The sequence below is a fragment of the Mercenaria mercenaria genome, chromosome 6 (assembly GCF_021730395.1).
Source record: "Mercenaria mercenaria strain notata chromosome 6, MADL_Memer_1, whole genome shotgun sequence".
NCBI classification, from domain to species: Eukaryota; Metazoa; Mollusca; class Bivalvia; order Venerida; family Veneridae; genus Mercenaria; species Mercenaria mercenaria.
Genome location: NC_069366.1, coordinates 11,531,906 through 11,558,554, shown reverse-complemented (window position 1 = coordinate 11,558,554; position 26,649 = coordinate 11,531,906). Strand labels below are relative to the sequence as shown.

Here is a 26,649-nt window from a genome sequence, read left to right as displayed (position 1 = left end):
GTAGAATGTGTACGGTCCAAAACGGTAACTACAGGTACATCGTTCTCAACAGTGAAAATGTCAATAACTTAAACACACTAACCCAATCTGCATCTCCCTAATTGTAGGTTATCCGTTATTTTCAGGGAACCTTGTTTCTGTTTTGGTGTGTTGCTAAGGAAGGAAAGAAAGGTATGGCATGCGTTTCTTTTTTTTTTTGTTATTATTATTATGTAGATTCATTGACTATGTTCTGGTGAACAATTATACATGCACTTTCTAATTAAAGAGATTGTTTAAATTTTAACATTAAAATTTAATGTGTCGGACTAGATAGTAAAGGAACATTAGCCCGCACAAAATTGTTGCAAATTGTTGCAAAGCTTAATGAAATTCATTTTTAACCTTAAAAAGCAACCAGCAAAATAATAACAGATATTTGGGAATTAACTACCATCACTATGACTTTTGCAATTCGCCTAGTATCTCAGGAAAACATATTAAGGACAAAAATGAGACGGAGACACTTTATACGACCGCAACTTGGCATTTAAGGACTGTTGTAAAGAAACGTTCAATCTGTAAGACTGTTTTAGGAGCACAGAACGCAACAAAGTAAAACTAGAGTTGTCACAGGAGTGGCGAATTAAACCCAAACAATTCGGCCTTGTCCAAGACCTAAGCCAATGTCAAAGCCGAATTTGCTTGACCTTTGACCTACTTATCTCAAAATCAACAGGGGTCATCTGCTGGCCATGGTCAACCTCCCTATGAATTTTCATGATCCTTGGCCCAAGCGTTTTCAAGTTATTCTCCGGAAACGGTTTAAATGTTCCCGGTTACTCTGACCTTTGACTTTCTGAACTCAGAATCAATAGGGGTCATCTGCTGGTCATGACAGACTCCCTTTTAAGTTTCGTGATCTTAGGCCTAAGCGTTCTAAGTTACTGTCCGAAAACCATTTAATTGTTCCGGGTCACTGTGACTTTGACATGTGAATACTGACCTCAAAATCAATAGGGGTCATCTGCTGGTAATGACCAACCTCTCTATTAATTTTCCTGATCCTAGCTCCCAGCGTTCTCAAGTTATCATCCGGAAACCGTTCAACTGTTTCGGGTCAATGTGACCTTGACCTACTGACCTCAAGGTCGAACCTGACCTGTAATTTATCATGTAACATCTCTACATCAAACTTTATGATCCTATGCCTAAGCGTTTTATAGTTATCATCCGGAAACCCTTCAACTGTTCCGGGTCATAATGACCTTGACCTTTGACCTACTGGCCTCAAAGTCGAAATATTATTTAAATCTGTCAAGCCTTTCATGAGTTATTGTCCGGAAACCATGAAAACCAACGGATCGACAGACAGACTGATCGACAAGCTCACTCTTGTATACCCCCAAACTTCGTTTTCTGGGGGTATAACTATAATACACCTTGTTTGAATGATTCTGTTTATGGCTGGCTCATTAACGTTTTTGTAACAGTTCTAACGCCCCAAATTGTTAGCTTACATGTAACCTTATAAAAATAACATTGAATGCATTTTTATGGTCAAACAGAACCAGTAATAATATCACACGCACTGGAATACTATTGTGAATGTCAATTCTGTTATTAAAGTTGTGGAAGCCCAGAACATAATCAAGGAGAGCAATAGCGGACAAAGTCATGAGAGATAATGAAATGTGCAACACCTCTCACACACTTTATAGCATTGAATGGACTATATGATCCAAACAAACAAAATTAATATCACTTCTGTGTCAAAGTACTGGTCATTTTGACTGGATATGACACCGCATATACATAGCGAGATTAGTGAGTTTAGAAGAACAATAACATGCTTTGTGTCAATAGTTTAATATATCAAAAATCTAAACATCCTTCCTTGACAAAACTTTATCCAAGTCGTCTATTATTTTACTTGGTTGCATTCTATGCTTCCAAAGACTTTCTTAATGTACTTTATTAAGTTAAACTATCACAACGGCAATCTTTTAGTGCAATGTGGTGGCCGTAAAGTCTCCCCGTACTTGGATTCAATGTTACATTTTACGGTCCTTTGTGATCATGGAGTCCATTCAATATATATGCAATATTTTTCGCTTAAACCAGTGCAAAGGAGCGTGAGGGTGTAGTACTTTCCCTTAATTCTCATGAGTCGCGTCTGCTATTACCTTGCTAGGCTTCATTCTATGCTTCCAAATGATCTTCTTACAGATTTATCTTTGAAAGTGATTAAAGTTTACCAAGTTTTGATAATGAATCTAATAGAGAACTTTTACTTTTGTCGAAAACTATATAGGACGTTAATGAACTACTAAATCGCATATAAAGATGTTATCCAATTTCAAGGTCAAAGGTGATGTTAACATTACAAAAACGTACATTTGATAATACATATTCTAACATGAATTGATGAGTCTTTAGTTTCGTGTATGTTTTATAGACCATATAAAAAGACTTTGATTTTCCCAGCTTTTTCAAAAGACAACTCGGAAGAGACTCGTTACCGCCTAACCAGTTACTCTCAATCCGGATATCACATCTGCACCTACAGCCAGTGAAAGAAGCTTATATTCATGCTTTGGGTAAGTGCGCACAAATATCCAGTTTAATCTACCTAGTGACGTTCTTCCTTATGTGAAATAGAAAAAATGGAAAACCACAAGTCGCCTTCCACCACATAAATGAAAATATTTCAGACCCGGTTTGATCGTTTGGTTGAGCCTGCTCATGAACATACACTGCTGTACGGTTTTAATTTGTGCACCCTTGCGCTTCGTCTTTTTGCCGTGTACGTATTATTGAGTAATGTTGCATTAGCCAATGGTGAATGTCCAGACACGACTATGAACATTTAAGAAAAACAGTTTGCACCATCGTTATTGTTCATGACAAAAATCACTCTTGTTTGTTGCACCTTAACTCTTTGTGATCTCAAAAAGCAATGCATTGGATACAATGCCTAGTATTTGAGCTTTTTAACACTCCAATTATTTTAGAACAGCAATATTTGCCATGATTTATTGATCGAAAATTTATATTGCAGAAGCTTAAAATGTTCAAAGAAATAAGCATTATGTTATTCATTTCACTTTTGGACGACGCATTCCTAATCAAAATAAGTGCATTAGTAGGTGCATTAGATCATATTAAGTATGTAAATTTATATGGATTAATCAAGGTTTATGCTTCCTCAAAATTTTAGTAATATCAAAGTAGTCACGTTTTGACTCATGAAACTCTGGAATTTACTCCGAACCTCTTTAAAGATATACTTGTTTAGAGACAGAAGGAGAGAGAGAGAGAGAGAGAGAGAGAGAGAGAGATTGCACAGGTACACCAGAAAAAGCACCAAGATGTTGCAAATACCTACTTTAATTAAACTTTCTCGTGACCTATACACGGAGGGGGAACCGACATATGTATTCCCAAATGGGCTCCGCTTAAAATCATATGTTGTGCTTCCGGTAGTACATATGTGGTAAACATTTCACAGAAATACAGGTGAGATTTTTATTTGTAGGTAAACTTCGTGAAAATGAAACGAACAAAGCCGTGGCTAAACATGTATGCTCGCCCTTTTCTTGGGCATAAGAATAACTCTGCTTGCAGATCCTTGTTGTCTATTTTGACATTTCAATTGTCTCGCCAAAACATTGCAAACCTGTAACAAAAAAAAAATGAAAATTTTAACAAATATGATAATATTGACATAATCTAGAAATAGGCAATTTAATATGAACGAGGCACTCTCTTGTACCGGGGATCATAACTACTTACAGAGATACTGTATATAACAAAATTATAGTCCTTCATTTAAAATGCTAGTAAACGATTTCTTTCCTTGATGTTATGCGTCGAACAGATTTTTTTTGGATAAGGGACCAGTATCTCACCAAGGCATAATACTCTTAAACCTTGAAAACGTTGTTTCGAACAATATTGACATAAGCCTGGTGCAGAGGAGAATGTAACTCTAAGAAACGAATTGGAGACAACAAGGCATCAAGCCTTCATTTTAACTCAAGATCTGCGGAGTTTTAAAAACAAAATGTATGCACCACATATGTAGCCCATGCACAACATATGTATCCCATTCGGTTTTTCGCCAATAAATATTTTTCTAGCAAAGTGATCGCCGTATAGTTTTTTTCTTCTGGGTGGGGTTTAGCATACAGAAGCTTTCAAGGGCAAACTTTAAGCAGGCGCAGGGCAATTACAAAATATTTCCATCTGTTGATAAAAAATTTCAGTCATACCGCTTCACGGAGGATAAGTTTTTCTCCGTCAGGTCTACAAATACAGGTAAGGTAAATGCACTTACGTGCTTGGTAATGTATATTTGGTTGCACTGCATCGCGATATTTTGGCAAAACAATTTCATTTTCACGAAATACACCTACAAATAAAAATCTCACCTGTTTTTCTGCGAAATGTTTACCACATAAGAACTACCGGAAGCATAACATATGATTTTAAGCGGAGCCCATTTGGGAATACATATGTTGGTTCCCCATCCGTGTATATCCTGTGTTGTGCGAGAATATAATTTTACAGATGAAGATTTGAAAGCTAACGTCCGTTATATTTTTATTGACGGTTAAAAGAAGAAATATGTTCTAACTCTTTGACAACTACCTTGTTCGTTGGATAAACTGTCGACTGGACTGGGATGGGCTAAATCTCATGAGACGGTTGGCTGAGCTGAAAACATGAGACTGAAATGGACATTATTGATTGATTTTTTAAGCTAAGTGCTATTTATATAAGGGTACAGAAATATTCAGTCATTGTAACAATATAGACAGCTTTTCAATTATGATGTAAAATATCCTTCTTTTTCTGGAAAAGATATCCTTAATTGATACCATTGATTAATTTGATGTCACAGATAATACATTATACAAATTCGTTTCCAGATAATGAGGTCATAGATGAAAATGACTTTCAAATATCCGACCCAATTTTTTAAGTTTGGATAGGTATTCAGGCACTATACATAATAGTCTGTATTTGCTGAGAGTCGGATGACTATTCAGAACTCTGTTTGTCAAAACTTTTAAATATCTAGAATGTTTCATTTATTTTAACTGAATAGGTTTAGATATTAGACTTTGAAATTGTAAAAATGATAGTAGATTGTTTGGGAGAGGGGCTTTCGTTATATTTTTACATTATTCTAAGATTTATAAAATCTATCAGAAGATCCAGTCGAAGCATAAAACAGTATTGTTTGTCTCGATTAAGTCAAGGTAAAGTTTGAAACTTGGTCATCAAACATTTATGGTAAATCAGTGAAAACATTTTTAACACTCTATATACCATATTTCATGCATGATACTTAGCACAACATATCTCTTTAGAAGAAATTTAAATAGGTAATAAAACTACATCAGAAGATCATATCTTAGAAAAAGTTCTTAACACTCTTAATGCCCATTTTCTACTTGATCTACATGAAAATGGTTACAAAATTTATTTATTTTATAAAATTTATATCAAGTTTAAAACTCCGTTAACTTAGGTCATTAACTTAGTCAGTAGACTAAATAATAGAAAATCCTTCCTGTTTGATCTATATGAAATTAAGTCACAATAATTGTATTCATGAAGTCTAGATCAAGGTACTGCATTGTTTGGGATTGAAAACTACGTCACTGCTCGTTTTTACGACACTCATTCTGACCAAGGGCAAAAATAACGATCAATAGAGTGTTCCATACGAAGGCAAACTTGTTTACGTCGGACGACGACGACGGACACAGGGCGATCGCAGTAGCTCACTTTGACCACTTTGTCTCAGACGTAAAAGGTTTAATTTTGAAGGATATTTCAGTTAAGTGTAAAGACGAGGGGCAGACCAGGCAAATGCTTTTAGCAATAGATTTAACACAAATTATCTCTGACGGACGGACAAAGCTAAATCTATATCCCCCACCGCAGAGTGGTTGCATAAAAAGGCAGCTCTTATAACCATTATGGACATGCTTTCCTATCAAATATAGTATAATGATATCATGTTGGAAGTGGTCCCCTTGAAACAGCGATCGTCCTAGGTATTCGATTCAAATATGTGCAGGAAACTGTATCATTTTATATCTTACTGACTTGTCTAAGTTGCGACGGATGTTTAACCAACCACATACGATGCTTCTCAGAAGACACCTACTGCTAAAATGAAAGTCACAAATGAAACAAAATTTGGTAAATAAGGAATAGCGCCTGATACACTTAGCAGTTAAGCAAAACATTATCAAATAGAATAACTTTTCCTGAATTCATTTGATGCCTGTTTAAACAGTTTACTAGTATATTGATGCCTATTAACTCTCAGTTTTATGTATTTACCCACGAGGTGTCTTTATGCTACTTTGCTATATGTTTTATAATGAAGCTTTGATAACTTTTGGTTTAAATAATTTGATTTATAAATGTTATGGCAGTGTGTTTTGACGAGAATACAAATGTTTATACATAGTTCAAATAATTCTAGACGAGATCTATTTAGATCAACTCAACTATTAACTGTTAAATAAATAAATTATTTAAACTTACACTCATTAGCGCTAAGTTAGCTTTTAAATTCTATATTGTTTGATGGGAAAGTGTACATGTATTTAAAATTAATACTTAATGAAACCCCTGATTATTTCAAATTGTATATTGTTTAAGTATGTCATGATTAATTTCTCAGTTAATGTGTGCTACTGCTATCATCACGGCATTCAAAAGTTTTAACAATAGTAACACAGTATTAAGTTAGAAGTGCACAGAGGCGTTTTAAAGTATATCTCATGTCAAATTTATGAAGAGAATTGACATTTTTTTGGAATAAAAATAATACGGAATAACTGAATCACTCATTATGCTGTTAACGCATTTTAATCACTTCCAGGTTAAGCTGCAATATGACGGACACATTTGAAATAGCATTTTCTTTTGACACAACAAGTTCAATGTATAAGTGCTTAGAGGAAGTCAGAAAACGCCTGAAGGAAATGGTTCAGGATCTTAGAAACAAAATACCCGGAATTAAAATAGCTATTATTGCCCATGGAGATTATTGTGACAAAGCAAAATACGTGACAAAATACATAAACTTTTCAAATGATCCGACTGTTCTATTTGACTTTGTGAACACAGTGTCTGGTACTGGAGGCGGCGATTTTCCTGAATGCTACGAACTTGTTATGAGGGAAGTTCAAGAAAAATTGATTTGGAGTAAATATTCCCAAAAAGCTTTAGTTCTTATTGGAGATGCTGTCCCGCATGAACCAGACGAGGATCAAAATTTCCGTCATTTGGACTGGAAAGTAGAAACACGGCGCTTGAGAGACATGGTAGTCTTACATTTAAATCTATGGTCTTCAGATGTAATACGACATAATTATAATTATAAAAAAGCAAAATTGATAGAAGTGGGGGCATGATCAATAACTAAAAATTACGTGGGCCTATGGCTGTCAAACTTCCTTGGCCTTTGTTAAGGATTTCCCCTTATTGTTAGAGGGTCCATGTCAAGGGCACAGCGTACTTAAAAAAGAACGTTTCAAAATAAAGATAAATGCCAGAAATATTCAGTTGGTCTTAGAAGTTACGATTAATGTACAAATTAAAGTATGTGTGGCATTCGCTAATGTCTAATCTTAAGCGCTAATGTACTCGCTAAACGCCGTATACGTATATCTGGTTTATTTTTGTTTGGGGTTTAACGCCGTGTTTCAACAGAATTTCAGTTATGAAACGGCGGGCAGTTAACCTAACTAGAGTACTAGTACAAATCTGTTCTCTGCAAATAACTGACAACATCCCCGCTTGTCTTCTATCAAATCGTTACTGAGAACATAAGACTCGCCCGGGATCGAACTCGCGACTCCGCAATCCGTAGATCCGGGCTGTCCCTATTGAGCTAAATGGGCGGGTTTCACGTTTATTTAAGAGTAATATCTTATATATCTGGAAAATGTTAACATAATGTTTTCACATTTCTGCCCTATATATTGCAAACATAGATACTATTGCATCACGGAAATCTCTATTTTGCGAGATCTACAAATTTAACTGAAATAAATGATACTATAAAACAATACCTAATGCAATATTGGTTTTCTAGGAAATCAAGATATATTCAGTGCAATGCCTAGGACGTTTGGAGTCTACGAACTTTTATCAATATATAGCCGCAAAAACATTTGGATACTACATGCCATTGACAGAATTCAGTGGTGTGAAAGAATTACTGACGTCCATTTGCTACAGAGAAGCTGGTTTAGAAGAGGTAATTTCCACTTTATGACTGTATTCTGAATATCTAAATGGAAATTACGTTGTGTATCTACCTAACGCTAAATTGCAAGCTACAGCTTCTAATCACTAACACCTAACATGTAATGCACAATTAAAATTCGCAATATAAACTTTTAACAAATATGTTACATGAACTATGTGGCACTTTTATTATATAATTCCTAACTTACAGACACTGTCTTCTGCTCATACATTCGGCACGACGGCTACAGTCTTCATTCCGTTGGAAGATAGACCACACTTGGCAATAGAAGAGGCCATTGATACGCACGTTTCAGATGGGGAATATGATGATGACGAAGATGACGAGGAAGACGAAAGTTATGGCATGACTATTTCTTGTCTTAATCTGTCACAAAATACTTACATGGCATAACATATTGAGTTTTGGAAACATTAAGACTTATAAGTTCTAAAGCTGATTTGTGGATATACATTAAAATATTATTCGATTATCTGATTAATTAGTGTAGTTGCCTTTGTCCAACATCTCTGTTAGTTTTTTTCTCCGGCTTCATTGGTGTTATTCTTGTAAATCAACTAATTTGATTGCATGTATCAAGATATGTAAATTTTAGTGTTTATTTTTATTTTCAAGGTTTTTATCAGAATTAAACATTTTCGCCAAATTAATTGTTACGGGAATCGAAATATGTATGTCAATAATATTTATGAGTTACCGGTAATTTGATATTTTGCCTACTATCATTTAAATAAACTTCACAATCGAATCATAAAATGCAACAATGGTGACTGTTAAATCTTCTGTAGCTAAGGATAATACTGATCGCATACAGATCATCTTCTTCTTGGAATATGAGCGTTAAGGGCCTGTTAGTTACTTGGCCTACTAAACAATATATATCTCGCATTCATTTAATGTTATTCTCTTTTTATTCAAGTAATGCGCTGTTTCATCTGCAAGAAATCAAAGCCCTCAAGCGAATTTCCAAATACACCGATATCTTCAAAATGTAAACATTACCCTGGACATTGCCTAAGGGTATGTATCTTATAACAACTGTTTTTATGAAAAATAATTGTAACAATGTATAATACGCTTATATTTTGTTATTCACAAGAACAATGATATTCACTTATATTCTCAACAATAAGTCCGGTTTTCTTTTCAAACCATCTGGGTAAATTCTTAGTTTTAAATCGTCGCCACAGGATATACAAAATGTAGTATCAAAAATTAAAAAGAAATTTTTAACGAAAGCCACAAATATCATATATATTGCAGTAAAACTAAGAGTTAAAAAGCGACGCTAGTATATTCGTAAATCTTGTTTTCTGTCTGCCTGTCTATCTATCTATCTATCTATCCTGACCTGACCTGACCTGACCTGATCTAATCTAATCTAATCTAATCTAATTCAACTTCCTGAAATCTTTAAAGACAAAGAACGACCTACTTTCTTACTTGCAAACCATTCAGTTTATAAGTTAGAATTCCACTCAGGCCCCAATATATAGTTTGTAATATAACTTAAATATACAAATCTGAACAAATAAAAACAATATCGTCCAAATAGCGTACTTTGAATTTGTCTGGAATACCACTTTGCACCGTTCGTTAAAACATGCTGTCATCAGTGTCGTATTCTGTACTTTAGCCTCACAAATTAGCTCCGGCCATACATTATGAGCCAGTCGGAACTTACCATAGAAAAAATATTAGTGTATCTAATTGGATTCTAACCCGGACCCTTGAGGCGATAGCATCTAGCGCTGAAATATGTGCGAACAGATCAGAAAACATTCATCACTTAAAAGGGTTGTGCACAGAACGGTTACGTAAAAGCCGCTACTCCGGCAACCATTATTTGCACGACCATTTTAAGTAGGTTCTATTGCACAGTAAAAGGCTTCAGAGTGCTAGCTATAATTAAACAAAATGTGTTGTTCCTTTTTACCTTGTGCCTAACACACTTTGGATCAATTTATTTTTTGCATTGTCATTTGCCATAGCAAATGTATTGTTTGTCGTATCACCGTTATAAAATAACTTTCTTATCTGCTTTGCTTCTAGCTACATACAAAATTTTATGAAGATATTCCGAGTAGTTTTGTTGTTAGTCGTAACATTAAAATTTTCGGACTGGTGGGATGCAAACCTAATATTTCATCACATCGCAAGATTATTACTAGAAATTTGAAACAAATGAAGAGACTTTGAAACATGTGTTGTTATAATGATACATAAAATAATGAACTTTTCAATTACAACTATCAATAACCATAGCTGTACTAAAAAGCAATTGTAACTCTATATAAACATATTATAGTATACATGTATTTCCTTTCAACTGTTAAACTCTTTAACGACTGATCGTCATATTTATCCCGCAGTTGGACAATCCTACTGTCTTTTTCTATGAATTTTGAAAAAAAAGACACTAGGCTTGCAATAAATCATGCAGAAAAATATTTATGCTATCGATCTTCGTTTTCAATACAACCGCCAGTGCTACCTACTAGTAAGAAGAAAATAGCCTCAAATGAAATTTCAAAAGTATTAACAAGCCCGATGGCAAAATGTCTTATACATAAACAACCTCCCGGAACTCACATTTCATCTTTTTATTTGTGTGGGGTTGAGCTGATAGCTTGCATTTGTCGTAGATTTACTCTGTATTTGTTAGTAAAACACGATTAAATGTTCAGAAGTAACTCCTTATATGACTGACACAATTATGTCTTTGCGTTGGTAGATTCAATTTTGAGATCATACGAGCAATGCATTTAATACCAGTAGTTGTTGCCGCTATACGCTGGAGTAGGCTTATACTTTTTTGTGGCAGTTATCCAGTTGTTTTAAAAAATATTTGGTAATAAGTTTAAAGAAATATTATATTTGAGCTCATTTACCACTTTCTATATTCCTCTATGAATGGTTGGTCAACTATACTTTCTAATTTTTCACTTACTTCCGCGAGTAGTACAACATAAATTATTTTCAATCGAATAAACGTACTTGTAAGATATTGGTATGAATAAAACAGTGCAATGTAAATATCTTACGATTCTTGTGCACGCCGCTTATTCAATTCTAAGTTAAACATATTTCGTACGTCTTAAATATAGACAACCTGATAGAAAGCATAAATAAGATAATTATATCTTCTCTTCTAGTGTGTTGTAGAGTATGTCCGCGAAAATGGCCGTTGCCCGCACGAAGGTTGTGATGTTGATGTGGACCATCACGGTGAAATGATACAAATCTATGAAGCCAAACTGGACCGTATGTTTGTCGATTATTCAAAGGTGATTGCTGAAACTCGCACATCGATAACAAGACACGAAGGTCCGACATTATCTGTGTCAGCCATAAATGGGGACACTGCCTGGGTTCCTTTTAATCCTCGCATGACGATTATTGAGCTGAAAAGGGAAGTCGAATCACAGCTTGGTATCCAGCAGTCAAAACAAAAACTTATATTCAAAGGAAAGGCAATCAAGGTATTTTATCGTTCGAATTTTCAGTATGATTTATATCAATTTAATATTTAATATAACTACAAAACTTCCATGCAAGATGTCAACTTCTACTCGTTGTCCATGTTACGGCCATTTCAAATTGATGTTAACTTTGATGTTTAATGTCAGTTGTATATGATAGCAATATGTCGAGAGGTGTAACATATTTACTAACACATTTTTGGGGAAAATAAACAAAAACCCATACACAGAACATTTCGAAATATGCTCTTGTTAAATTGTTAATTAATGGATGGCCGTTATACAGTTTTCCGTTTCTGTAACTATCATTTGCGAGATAAATGTATAAATGCATCTAAAAAGATTTTTTTACGTTGAATTCATCTGATACAGCAGAACTATCTTGTAAATAACATTAAAAGAAATGCAAGACTGGTACGTAAATGTCATTAAACAGTTGTTTTCTAATTTAAAAGTAAAGTCTTTGGCATATAAAGAAAAAAATGTGAGAGGGTGCTTCTACAGAATAGTAGTCAAATTTTGGAGACTCAATCATATTTTTGTCATAAAGCTCAGAAGAATGAGAGTTACACTGGGCACGTGAACCTGTATGAATTATGAGAGTTTTCATAATCCTATTAAAAGGTACTTTAAAACAGCAGGAAAATCATTATCAAGCATACCCTGCAAAGAGACTAGAGAACAAGAAATACTTATCTGGATGAGGTTTATAGTCACTTATGGCTGATGGAAGGAATGGATTGTAGTAAAGTGCAGTATGTTTGAATATATCATGACGATTTTCTGATATTTATTTCTACCAATGGTGGAGACAATTTGTTCTTGCCCTGTCCGTCCGTCTGTCTGGCCGTCCTTCAGGCCGTCCTTCCATCACACTTTATTTCCTATCAGTAACTGAAGGACCATTTGAGCAAAACCTTCAAACTTCATAGGGTGGTAGGATTATGGAGTAGACGACCCCTATGTTTTTGTTTTTTTGTGACTCCATCAAAGGTCAATGTCACAGGAGCCTGAACATGAAAACCATTTCCGATCAATAACTTGAGAACCACTTGACCCAGAATGTGGAAACTTCATAGGATGATTGGGCATGCATAGTGCTATCGATTTTGGGCCGCTCTATTAAAAGTCAAGGTCACTGGACCAGAACATGGAAATCCATTTCCGATCAATAACTTGTGAACTATTTGACCCACAGCCTCCAACCTAATAGGTTAATATGACTTGCAGAGTATATGGCCTCTGTTGTTTTGGGGGTCACTCCATCAAAGGCTAAGGTCACAGGGGTCATCTGCCTGTCAAACTTCAGTTTCAATAAATACCTGGAGAATAATTTGACCTAGAACCTTCGAACTTCATTGAGTAAAAGGGCTTACAAAGTAGATGGCCCCTATTATTTTGAGGGTTACTCTATTAAAGGTTAAGATTAAAGGGCCTGTACATGGAAAAGTGTTTCTGATCAATAACTTGAGAACCACTTGGCCCAGAATGTTGCAACTTCATGGGATGATTGGAAATGTAGATTAAAATAACCCTATTGATTTTTGGGTCACATGAACCAGAAATTGGAAAAACGTTTTTTATTAATAACTTGAGAACCACCCGACCCAGAACCTTCAAAGTTCATAGAGTGATAAGATTTACAGAGTGGATGAACCCTAAATGGGTCACTTGAGCAAAGGTTAACGTCACGGGGAACTGAACATGAAAAATTCTTTCTGATCAATAACTTAAGAACCACTTGGTCCAGAATGTTGAAACTTCCTAGGATGATAGGACAGGCAGAGTAAATGAACCTTATTGATTTTTTGGGTTACTCGATCAAAGGTCAAGATCACAGGGAGCAGAACATGAAAAAATGTTTCCAAGCCATAACCTGTGAATCACTAGGCCCAGAATGTTGAAACTTCTTGGGATGATTTGACATGCCGAGTGAATGATCCCTGCTGCAGCCAACCATTGGTGTTTCTTGGACTTAAGCATGAATCATTTCTATTGAGACTGAGTCTGTATACCATTTTGTCAGGCTGTGCTGTAATAAGGTCAATTTGATAGCCAAAATCTAAATGTTAAATTCCTTTGTCAAAAAGTCAGCTTTGTTGGATACATTAGTTATCTAACAACTTATAAGGAATTCTTATAGTTTTTTTATGCGCATCTATCTGCGCAGCCGACACTTTCTAAGGAAAATTGGGACAGGTAATCTTAAATATGAGGAATCTTGAATAAAATAACATTTTAATAAGTTTATCAGTAATCAAATGTTGATACTGGTTTGTTGTATTTACATGTATCATGCCTGACATGTATCTTGCCATTTCTGCGGCTGTGTTTTCACATCACATTTTAGTACAAAGACAGTGTTGTTCATATAATGTTAGACAATTGCCTTTGTACTGATAAAACAATATCTCCTTTCAGATTATTTAGCATTCAATTATAGAAAGAATTAAGAATTTTTAAAACTTTTTTTTAACTTCTAGCAGATATACATGTAATCAATTTGGTCAGGATCGCGTCATTTTTCGTCCGAACAGGTGTTGTATTCAAGCGATCTTAACATAAAAATTAGTCTGGTGACCCATTCATTTTTAGCCATTTTATGCTCACAATACAATAATTTATACACAAGAAAAACAGGAAAAAAATTTAAAAACACATTCTTAACTATGGGTATTTTTCATTGAAAAAAAAGTTCACAAAAGTGAATATGAAACAATATTTTTTTTTTCATTTGTACCCATTATTGTAAGGATATAGTATTACAAATATGACTATGATATCAAATAAGTATATAATATAATCTGTAACAAGAATAAATTTTATTGTGCTGTCTTGATGCATATTTTGGTTGGTATTTATAAAAAAGCAAAAACTTATGAAAATGTTGAAAAATCGCTGGCAGTTTCAGCAACAGTGGGTGTGCTCAAAACAATTTTTCACAAAAACAAACCTGGTGACCCATTGTTTTATTTGTTCATTGTTTTCAGCACAAATTTTCCTATCATATATGTGAAAAATCTATGAAAGGAAAAATATTATAGGAATTCTGTTTATATCAGAATTCTTTACGCTCGGGTCTTTGCTCTTATGGTTCACTTTGGAAACACAATCCTGTTATCACACATACAATATCATAGTCTTACCATATATTATATAATGATTTCTGTGTCTTTAAATATGTTTAAGCAGGCTTTAGGTAAAACGTTAGAAATTAGATAGAAATAAACTATACCTATGAATAAAATATCGTAATAATAAGTATATAAAATAGATTCAATAGTTCTAGCATATGAATATATAGTTTTTAGCTTTTCGTCTTTAGGTTTATAGCGTTTCAGAAATGACTTGTTTTAAATGACTTTGGAGTATGTGCCTACATAAGACCGACCAAGGACATTATAAAATACATTTAACAGCGTAAAGCATACCGGATTCCCTACATTCAAATTTCTATATCATGATCTAAAATCGATAAGTATTGTCAAAGTATTCCGCTTAAGCCGGTGTTTTGGGTCGTATGGGGTTCATTTTATTACCTCTCATCAGCCAATCTAAGTCTGTTATTATCTTGCTTTGTTACGTTCTATAGACATTATTTTTGTAACGTTTTGATTGGCAGCGGAATATAAAACATTTGATTTGAAATCTGATTGTTTCGTTTTGTAACATTTTTAATCCTGTCCTTCAAAACTGAATGTCATTTCAATATAAGCTTACCAGTAGCTCAAATTTACTTTTCTTAGCGAACGTTCAATTTAAGAGTGGACACGGTCACGTCAGTTGAGTTTGTACTACCAACAATTTGTTTCCTGCCCTTTTTTTTCGATACTATTTGGTTAAATTTTCTACAGAAAGTTTCATAAAACAAAATTAATGCATACGATTTTTGACGATTTACATATTTTCAAAAGATTTAGCACCTCTAGGATCTGACATATTAGACATAAACTTTTATATGCTCAGATTAAGTAAAGTTGATGAAATCAAGGAATTGTAGGGATTGGGAGGAGTCGGCTGTAACATTAATACAAAGCAGTCTCTGCATACCTTAAAATCTCTATCGAAATATGTAACCGTTCGGGAGATCGAGAAGCTGGTTGGCAGGACAATAAAGTTTGGGAATTGAAATAATGTCTTCCACATATAGTGTTGTCCATCTGTCTGTCTGTCTGTCTGTCTGTTAACCTGTCAAAATGTCTGCCCAAGCAACTCTTCCAACACCGCAGGATGGATATGATATACATCAAACTTCAAGAATGATCACTGCCAAGCCAAGTTATGCGAATCGTCGTCATTTGCACGTTTTATGATTTTAGAGGAGTTATGGCACTTGATTCATCTAATTTTCTGATGTTTTGGTCACTTCTCTTATATTGTCGGGCGGATTTTTACCATAATGTACAGGAACGATCAATGTTTAGGCTCATTGTGCATATTGTTGGTATTTTCCAGTTTGACGACTTTCAGTTATGGCCCTTGATTCGTCACATGTAATGATTTTGGCCACTTTTCTTATACTTTTGGGTGGATATTCACCGCACTATACAGGAGAGATAAATGCTAGGCCTCAATGCTAACATTATCGGCATATTCCGGTTCAGTGTTTTTCAGTTGGGTTATGGCCGATGATGTCTTGTATTTTACCTTGTCAAAACAACTGCTTCTTTATACCACTGGTAGGAGTTATATCAAACTTGACAAAAACATCATTGCCAAGTATACTTGTATATATCTTTGGAATGTCTCGGATCGGTGTTTTTCAGCACAGTTATTGCCGTTGATGCGCCAAATCATATGATATTTAAATCGCTACTCTTTTAATATAGAGACGATTCTCACCAAAACCTGACATGAGTGACCCGTGTCATGTCTTATTATGCATATTATCGGTACGTTCCTATTAAGTGATTTTCAGGGGGAGTGATTGCCTTTTATTTGTCACACATCATGATATATTTGCAGCTTCTCCTACACTATTTGGTAGATTTCCACCGAATCTTTCAAGGAGAAATTAGTGATAAGCTGTGTTATACATATCATCGGCATGTTTAGGTTCACTGAATTTTACAAGACCTCACAAATAATTAGTGTGAAGCGTATTTGTACATATTATCGTCAATTTCAGATTAAATTATTTTAAGGTTAAGAAGTAGGCCTTGAGAAACAAAAATCAAACAACACCAGATCATAGAAAGAAAGAGTTGTTTGACATGAAAATTGAACAGCATGTAAAACATGTATATTACTTTACGAAACAAGTGTCAGTATACTGATATAAACATTGAATTCCGGAAAAGGACTGCCTAAAGGGGCTCCACTTCCGGACAGTTAAATACCTTTAAAAACTCACTATTTTCAAAGAACAGTTACACATGTTCGTTTTGATGCATTTGCAATAGCGTGCGAGTGGTGAAATTTCGCATAACAAGGTGGAACACAGTTTTCAGCAATTGTTTATCTTTATTTTTTTGAAAATGGTTCAAACTTTTTACCTGGAACTTTCATAATAAAATAACTATGCAATGGACATTTACACAACATGTTGCGTTTTAAATTGTCTTGAATACCTTTTTCAACACAGAGCCACAAAGTGTCCTGATCAAAGGACAAAGTTCACTTAAGCCTTATATGGCCTATGCAATTTTGAAAATTTTCAAATTGGCTAAAATTTGAAAAACTATATATTGTTTGCTACCAGAATGTTTATCTATTGTAAGGAATTAAGTTTTTTGCAAACAGATTCATTATTATGTTCTACACATATCACTGAATATTGCTGAAATTGCAGATTTTTAAGAAAATGGGCATTTTTTGCCATATTTTATGTCACATAGGAATATTTTAGTAGTGAGCACACTCAAGGACCACAAAAATATTTTGACCATAGGTCCAGCTTCTTTCACAGAATTTATGGTCATTTTTTGATTGTGGTCGACAGCTGTGCTAGTAGTGAAAATTTCATATTTGTTTAAAAATTCTCTTAAAAACTGAAGGCTTCCCATACCCATAATAATAAACGTATTTTCAGTTATGTCAAATATTTTCTTCTATAATGAATATTTTGTAAATTATTTTGTGCGATTGATAAAAGAATACTTCTTGATGAAAGAAAACGTGTTCTTTACTCCATTTAGAAACTTTCAGTTTTCAGGCCATTTTGAGGCAAAAGTGAACCTTCTCCTTTACTGATTTTCAATGGACGAACTTCACCAAAAATCTAAAACACTTTTTATTAGTTGAGATATTCAGGTGTTATTTTCTGCAGATATTGTAAGCTAAATAAACATTAAAATGACAATATATCAGTATACTATACTCTGATTAATATTGGAAGAGTGGTACACTCTCAAACTAGGGAAAAGTGGGTGGGGTAAATAAAAATGCGAAGCTAAACATTCGAAGCAACACAACTATAGGACAAAAAATATTTGCAGTTCAAGAAATGGCCTCAGATTATCTACTACTATCTTGATTATGCCCCTATGAGTAGTGAGGGCATATAGATTTGGTCTTGTCCGTGCATCCGTGCGTCTAAGCGTCCGTGCGTCGCCAGAAGTTCTTGACGCACCTAGCTCAAAAAGTATTTGATATAAATTGATGAAAAATTGCATGAGTCTTTATCGTGATATGTACTTGCGTACTTTCTATTTTTTGTCTGGCTCCGCCCCTTATTTCCAGAGTTATAGTCAAAAACGTATATTTTCCCCTTGTGACACGCCTTGCATGAATCTTAACCATGATATGAACTTGCGCACCTTTTATTTTTCTACGGTCTCTACACCCTTTTTTCCAGAGTTTTGGCCCCTGAAATAGTCTAAAATGCACACTTTCACGTTGTGATGTGGATAGCGCAAAAAGTATTTCATATAAATTGATGAAACCTTGCATGAATCATTATCGTGATATGAACTTGAGCATCTCTTATTTTTCGCCTGAATCCGCCCCCTATTTCTAGAGTTATGGCCCCTGAAATAGTCAAAAATGCACATTTTCACCTTGTTGTGCGCCTAGCTCAGAACGTATTTCATATAAATTGATGAAACCATGCATGAGTCTTTATCATGATATTAACATGTGCACCTCCTATTTGTCGTCTGGCTCTGTCCCCTATTTCCAGAGTTATGGCCCCTGAAATGGTTTAAAATGCACGTTTTCACCTAATGACGTGCCTAGCTCAGAAAGTTTGATATAAATTCATGAAGCACTGCATGAGTCTTGATTATGATGTAACCTTGCACACTTGGCATTCGTCTTGAGAACCTTAGGGCTTATTACAGAGTTATGGCCCTTAAAATAGCCAAAATAGTGGATGTTTCGTTTGTGATGCTCAACGCTCAAGAGGTATACGGCCTAGAATAATGAATCCTTTGTATAAAATGTTTGTTGAGGCTATATCCCCTTAAAACTGAAAACATGAATCATTGAATTATTTCCCCTTTATTTGTGATAAATGTACCAGTGGGGGCACACCATGTGTCCTACAGACACATTCTAGTTTTATTAAATACAACCTTGGGTGATACACTTTCTGGCACTTATAGTGGCTTATTGAGTGCAACTGGTATATGTCCCTACCTAGAACTAATAATACCTAGATTGCTGTAAGTTCCTGCTTTGGAACAAGTGTAGATAATGTGTTTGTTCCTTCATTGAACTTATTTGATGGGTTCCTTCTTAAAACTAACAGTGTCAAAGTACATTTAATGCAATTGCATGTATAAGTATTTGTTCCTTCGTATAACAAAAGTACTTGAAGCTTGGTGCAGATTTATGTTTCTGTCTAGAAATTAACGATCAATGTGTTATGTACATTCAGGTAAATGACCACTGACAGCAGTGCCTGTACTGTATATTATATGCTGCTATTGACAAACCAGATAGAATATTAAAACTACCAGCACTAAGGCTACCTAAAAGAGACTGTAAAAGCTACCAGTTAGAAGACCTATATTCATGTATATTCTAAACTACACTGAAATTACAAATGCAGAAAATTTAATCTCAACTTTATCAATACCATTCCTAATAATATACTGCCTCGGGCAAAACTGTTTGTTAATTATCTTGAGCTTTCAGGGTTAATTTTGTTTGTCTACATTTCATGTTCAAGGTCTATGCTTTGTCCATGACACACATGTATATAGTGGACAAATTTGTGTTTAAATTTATCACCCATGGCTGTATTTAATACAACTAAGAGGGTAGTAGACAATCTGAGGCTATTTCTTAACAACTGCAGAATTTTTGTTCCAATAATAGTGTTGCTTCGAATGTTTATTTACCCCACCCACTTTTTCCCTGTTTGAGAGTGTACCACTCTTCCAGTATTAATAAGAGTGTACTGATATACTGTCATTTTAATGTTTATTTAGCTTACAATATCTGCTGAAAATAACACCTGAATATCTCAACTAATAAAAATGTTTTAGATTTTTGGTGAAGTTCGTCCATTGAAAATCAGTAAATTTGATCAGGACACTTTGTGGCTCTGTGTTGAGAAAGGTATTCAAGACAATTTAAAACGCAACATGTTGTGTAAATGTCCATTGCATAGTTATTTTATTATGAATGAAAGTTCCAGGTAAAAAGTTTGAACCATTTTAAAAAAAACGACGGAAATTGTGTTCCTGACTGGTTACATGTCAAATTACCCCACCCACTTTAAATGTGAATTTCTATAAAAGTAAGTCAAAACTGATAACAGTAACACTTGTGAATGAAACTTAATACATGTAGGTATATTGTCATAAAATATAGAGAAAATCAAAAAAACATTTTGCGCAGACACCTAACTGGGACCCCCGCTTTAACTGTATAAAATGGATCGATGAACGAATGGATTTTAATGCTAACTACATTTCATATATTTTTTTTCATATATATATTTTTCTTCTTTGATTTCTGTTAAATATTTGTTACTAGGATCACAATACTGTACATTCTAGTCGTTCATTCTAGTCGTAAGAGGGCCCTATGGAAGATTAGCTTTGCTAAATGGGTAATAAATAAAGAATTTACTTACTTATGTACTTACTATACATACCGTGACGCAGCAGAGTAAAAGAAACACGATGCTATTGAGAAAAGGCCAAAAGGAAGGAAGAAAGATTAGGACTTTTTTTATTTGGACTACGTGAGAGTCGACCTGCGTAGACTTGCATTTAATCTGGTAGGGATCAGCCTGGAAAAATGTTTGTTTAAAATTTACTAAGAATTAGCATGCATTCTCAAGCTACACTAATGTCACAACGATCTGCGTAGTATCTATATTAAATGTTGAGAAAATCTGGAGAAATGTGCATTTAATACGGGTCATTCCATTGAAAAATAGTATTAAATTGATTCAAGATTCATTCAATCGCTTAATTGTTTGACATCTTCAAAAAAGACATGAAAAAGCTAAAATGTGGTAAAAAGTACTTGCTACTTTATAAATTCAAACAAAATATATTCATTTGTTGAAAAATTGGGTAAGCGTACAAGAAATTTCAGAGTTAAAGCCACATATTATCAGTTTACGTGATTTGAAATAGATTTACTATGGCAAATTCGTCGATTTAACGAGAAGTTTACAAAAAAGAAGAAAGAAAAAAAAAAACAACAAAAAAACCAAACATGTGAAGCCCCTTATAGGCTGAATTAAATCTCTACTATAGAAAACGAAAACGGGGTGTTAACTTTTATACAAAAAGGCCGCACTCCATTAAATACTCCTTTTCGCTTCTTTCAACGTCTTTTTTCGGAGACATAAAATTCTTACGCCGCCATTTTACCAAGCATGAGAGCGGAACATGCCGATTTCATATTCATTTACAAACTAAAACGTATTGGGGTAAAAGAAAACAAGATGCTATTGAGAAAGGGCCCAAAGGAAAGGAGGAAATTTAGAATTATATATATTTGGACTACGTTTGCATTTGTTTTGGTAGTGATCGGCTGACATTTGATTTTGTCAGCCTAAAATATTCTTACTGACATAAAGGCAGCGTCGTGGTAAAAAGTAAAACGCTACTATAATACTAAATCAGGACTTACGGAGTTCATATTCAGAACACTGCTGACTTCTAAAATGATATGATGCTAGGTCTCTTAGTAATTGATGAATAAGTAATACTAAAATAAAATGTTCCGGTATTCATTATGCGACTACCAACTGTTTCCGAAACGTTAGGTAATAACAAAGTAAATATAAATAGCATAACTTGATTTTATCCAAGTTTGAATATTTATGAAATTTAAGATAGGCAAAGTTTCAATATTGTGATACTTAAAACGTTTTATAAAATCATTGGAATGGTTTTACAAAAAGGTGAATTATGTTTTAGTTATGTTTTTTTTATGTATATTGTTATTTATTTCATCTGGCCGTATTATGTTTAAAATTAAACTAGATTGAAATTGCTTCAGAAAAAAACAAACACATACCTGTATGTTAAATATAAAAAAAGGATTTTCACGGACTTTTCCGTTAGCAAGTTCAGAATTTTAATATGAAGTCCTATCTTTCTTTAGTCTTTCAGTCTGATTATATTTGAATAGATAAACAACAACAAGGCGTCTTACGACTTTACATGAACTGTTTTGATTGAATTATGTCACCTTTGAGTCTTGTTCAATTATTTTCGGATAACTGTTAAATATCGGTAAGCACCTAGGAAAATACATAACTCATTCACATTAGCATAAAACAATAAACGATTATTTTACAGACAAACATTGGTCCAGGACTACTTTTAAAGCTTTCTGATCTTGGGATAACGGAAAACAGCTCCCTCAGCCTGATTGTACCATTGTATTGTATACCGGCGAGTCTTGATCATGTAGTATTCGGTCTGTCCTGGGAGTTTCCAAAAACAAATCCGGATTTTCTTGATGCATCATGCCTGGCGTTCGAAAAAGCCGAGTTTATTCAAGTCATTGACTGGAATCATTCTTCAAACGATTACTATTTGAAAGGTATTTTACATACTTCAGTTTTAACGATATCACACAAGCATATTTACCAGCAAGGGCGACTTTGCAAGCCGGTTGTTTTGTGTAGTGGATCATTGAAGGTTCCGTGTGCACCGCCGTATGAACACATCTGCGGATAGATTTAAATTGTTTCTGTACTTGTAGCATGTGTAAATGTTGAATTCTGCTGAACCCGAGGCTAGAAGGCATGGACTGTAGCAAGCATTTCCACTACCGTCCGTAACAGGCTCAATCAAACCGTGCCTACAACATTTTCATTTTTGTCGTGTTGAGAGACCTGTGGAGTTTCCACATTTTTTATTTCACAGTATGCAGAATAAATTAGTACATTAACACAAATCTTATATTTCGCAGTATGGGGATAAGACTTATTGGAAACGTATATGTGACATACGGGCAGTAATTGTTAAAACATGTGAAAAAGAAGGCGTTTGTATATATAGTAGATAATGTACTCGTTTCAAAGACTAGTAATCAGATAACTTTATATTGACTTTATTATTTGTCCGAGTATTGTTGTGTTGGTTTTAGGCTCAAGACCTTTGTCAGATTCAACTGCTTGAGAGCAATATGAAATTACTTGATTATTGAACATGTTATTATTCAGTCCCAAACACAATCTGACTAAAGTACTTGATCTTCTAAACGAAGATCTGAGAACGACCCATTCACATTCGTCTTCTGTATATTTTGGATTTCCAATATTGCTATTTTTATTTTCGCAAATCTATTTTTGTTTGAACCAATCAGACAACTTGTTCGAATGTCAGAGAGTAAGAAAAATTTGCAGTTAATCCAGGGTTCGAACCCGGGACCTCTCGCTTACAGAGCAAGTGCCCTACCGACTGAGCTAACCGGCTATCTGACATCTTAGGACATAAAAAATGTTGATATCAAAAACCAAGGCTTTTTACAGCTTGCAGAATGTTGTAAGTTAGCTTTTGATTGGCTAGCGGAAGGGTTGTCAGAACGAGATAATCAATAGCTCGTTGTCAGATCCTATGCGTAGCGTAATAGGAGATGTACTTTAGTCAGATTGTCCCAAACATATCGTAAGGGCTTCTGCAGACGTTAATAGACCAAACAAAAGTGTATTGTCGCTATCCTTGCCTAAAAACATGACACGAAGATTAAATGTATTGTTTTCATATGTGATGACTACGATTCCGGTATAATTTTAATTCCAATTCTGTTGTTCTTGGAAACGGTAATCACGTTTTAGATACCCGTAACCGGGTCCCACAAATAAATAACACAACCAAAAGCATGTATTGAAGGTCGGCATTAACATTTTCTTCGAACTACATTTACCCTGAAATAATTTTGTAGAAGCTGATAAAACTTAGAAACTTAGCAATAGCTTTGGGGTGCACTCCTCAAATTTTTTTCAAACGGTTCTGCTTGGTTGCACAAAAGGGAAACCAACGCTAAAAATAGAAAATTATTCAAACGTCATGCTAATGAATTTTAGCATGAGTATTTCTGTCTGCTCTTTGCTATGCTGGTGACCGATATAGGGTCATGTCATTAATTGTTCAAATGAAGCATCGACTTCAACTTAATGTATTGTTTTAGAAAAAAAACTTGAACGAATAAGTATTCATTTCATCCATAAAAAATTGCACTCTGTTTATTAATAGGAATATTGTTATTTACTGTTACATTTGTGAGAGTAATGGATACACTGACATAAATCTAATCTGTAACAGTACGATATGAAAAGGCAGTGTTACACTGATCATTGAAACATTTGTAATTTTAAATAAATTTATTTTATTAGGAGCCATTCAACATTCAGCCAAGAACGTAAAGACAGCGGGCGGACGAATCGGACACCAGATGATACATGTTCATCTGAAAGGTGTACCTAGCAATATAACGCATTTATATTTCACCCTGAGCTCCTGGAAAGCACCTAATCTCTCTGCCTTCACCAACCCTAGTCTACAGTTCTACGAAGCGTCTGATCCAGATATGGATCAAGTTACAATAACATGGTTACCATGTCCACGGATCTTATAAGTCATAAGAGGCAAGTTGAACGCACCCTATACAGCCAATAAAATAGCTCGATTATGTTCTGATTATTATAATGCGGAACTGCACTGGTCAAATAGAAGTGCAATTCAGAAAGCGCTGGCGGAAAAAAATAATTGGAATATTTGGTTTATTTGGATTTTTTCCTTATATTCTTTAATTGTTTAATATTTTCTTTCTCCATTGTGACTAATTCATATTTGACAAGGGTGCCAAACGATAAATTAGTCTGCGATTTTCTTTGGGGTTTAAGGGGCATCGTAGGTGGCTACTGGCTACAGCATATGTGTTCACATATACGAGCATCGTGTCATTTCTTGTACAAGCTCTCGGAGCAAGGCCGGGAGAAATCCTTTGCAGTTGTCGTACAGTCTCCGCAAGCTTCACACGGAAATCGTACGACGCCCGTACGGCTTCCGTGCAGAGGCTGCGCGGAGAAGATACGGTAGCTGCAATCTTGCGGCAGCTGTGTGAGGGCCGTGCGTAGGTCCTACGAGTCTTTATTCTCAGTACGATTTCTTTTTGGCACCATGTCCACGGAAAATTGTGCATTGGCTGCACGATCAGCGCACGACCTCCTAACGGTGCCCGTGCGAGGGTTGTGCAATGCCACCTGCGACATGTCTATGGGCTAACGAGTTTTGAAATCACTTGAGCACGAAGTGCTCAAAGGTGAGCTTTTGTGATCGCCCTGTGTCCGTCGTCCGTCCGTCGTCAACAATTTGACTGTTAACACCATAGAGGTCACAATTTTGGTCCAATCTTAATGAAACTTCGTCTGAATGTTACACTCAATAAAATCTTGGACGAGTTCCTTATTGGGTCATTTGGGGTCAAAAACAAGGTCACCAGGTCAAATCAAAGGAAAAGCTTGTTAACACCCTAGAGGCCCCATTAGTCAGAATGTTAACATTGATGATCTTTAGGCCAAGGTCAAATCTGGGTCAAGTGGGGTCAAAAACTAGGTCACCAGGTCAAATCAAAGGAAAACCTAGTTAACACTCTAAAGGCCACATTTATGACTGTATCTTCATAAAACTTTGTCAGAGTGTTAATCTTGGTGATCTTTAGGTCAAGTTCGAATCTTGGTTATGTGGGGTCAAAAACTAGGTCACCAGGTCAAATCAAAGGACAAGTTTGATAACACTCTAGAGGCCACATTTATGACTATATCTTCATGAAGCTTGGTTATAATGTTAACCTTGGTGATCTTTGGATCAAGTTCAAATCTAGGTCAAGTGGAATCAGAAACTAGTTCACGAGGTCAAATCAAAGGTAACGCTTGTTAACACTCTAGAGGCCACATTTATGACTGTATCTTTATGAAACTTTGTCAGAATGTTAATCTTGATGATCTTTAGGTCAAGCTTAAATCTGGGTCAGGTGGAATCAGAAACTAGGTCACCAGGTCAAATCAAAGGAAAATCTAGTTAACACTCTAGAGGCCACATTTATGACCATACCGTTATGAAACTTAGTCAGGATGTTAATTCTGATAATCTTTAGAAAAAGAATAAATCTGGGTCAGGTGGGATCAAAAACTAGGTCACCAGGTCAAATCAAAGGAAAAGCTAGTTAACACTGTAGAGGCCAAATTCATGACCATATCTTCATGAAACTTGGTCAGAAAGTTAACCTTGATGATTTTTAGGTCAAGTTCAAATCTGGGTCAAGTGGAGTCACAAACTAGGTCACCAGGTCAAATCAAATGTAAAGCTTGTTAACACTCTACAGGCCACATTTATGAAAATATCTGTATGAAACTTGGTCAGAATGTTAATCTTGATGATCTTTAGGTTAAGTTCAAATCTAGGTCAAGTGGAATCAGAAACTAGGTCACGAGGTCAAATCAAAGAGAAAACTTGTTAA

General features: G+C 34.9%; 1 protein-coding gene across 1 annotated transcript; it reads left to right on the top strand.

The window, feature by feature from the left end:
* Window positions 1-67: 67 nt before the first annotated feature.
* LOC128557972 (uncharacterized) lies at window positions 68-24,765 on the top strand. The gene is made up of 9 exons (XM_053546663.1): window positions 68-171; window positions 2,467-2,579; window positions 6,890-7,334; window positions 8,108-8,272; window positions 8,474-8,627; window positions 9,204-9,304; window positions 11,440-11,766; window positions 22,479-22,725; window positions 24,524-24,765. Exons 3-9 carry the CDS (start codon window positions 6,903-6,905, stop codon window positions 24,763-24,765), a joined length of 1,668 nt encoding a protein of 555 aa, XP_053402638.1. The 5' UTR covers window positions 68-171; window positions 2,467-2,579; window positions 6,890-6,902.
* Window positions 24,766-26,649: the final 1,884 nt, after the last annotated feature.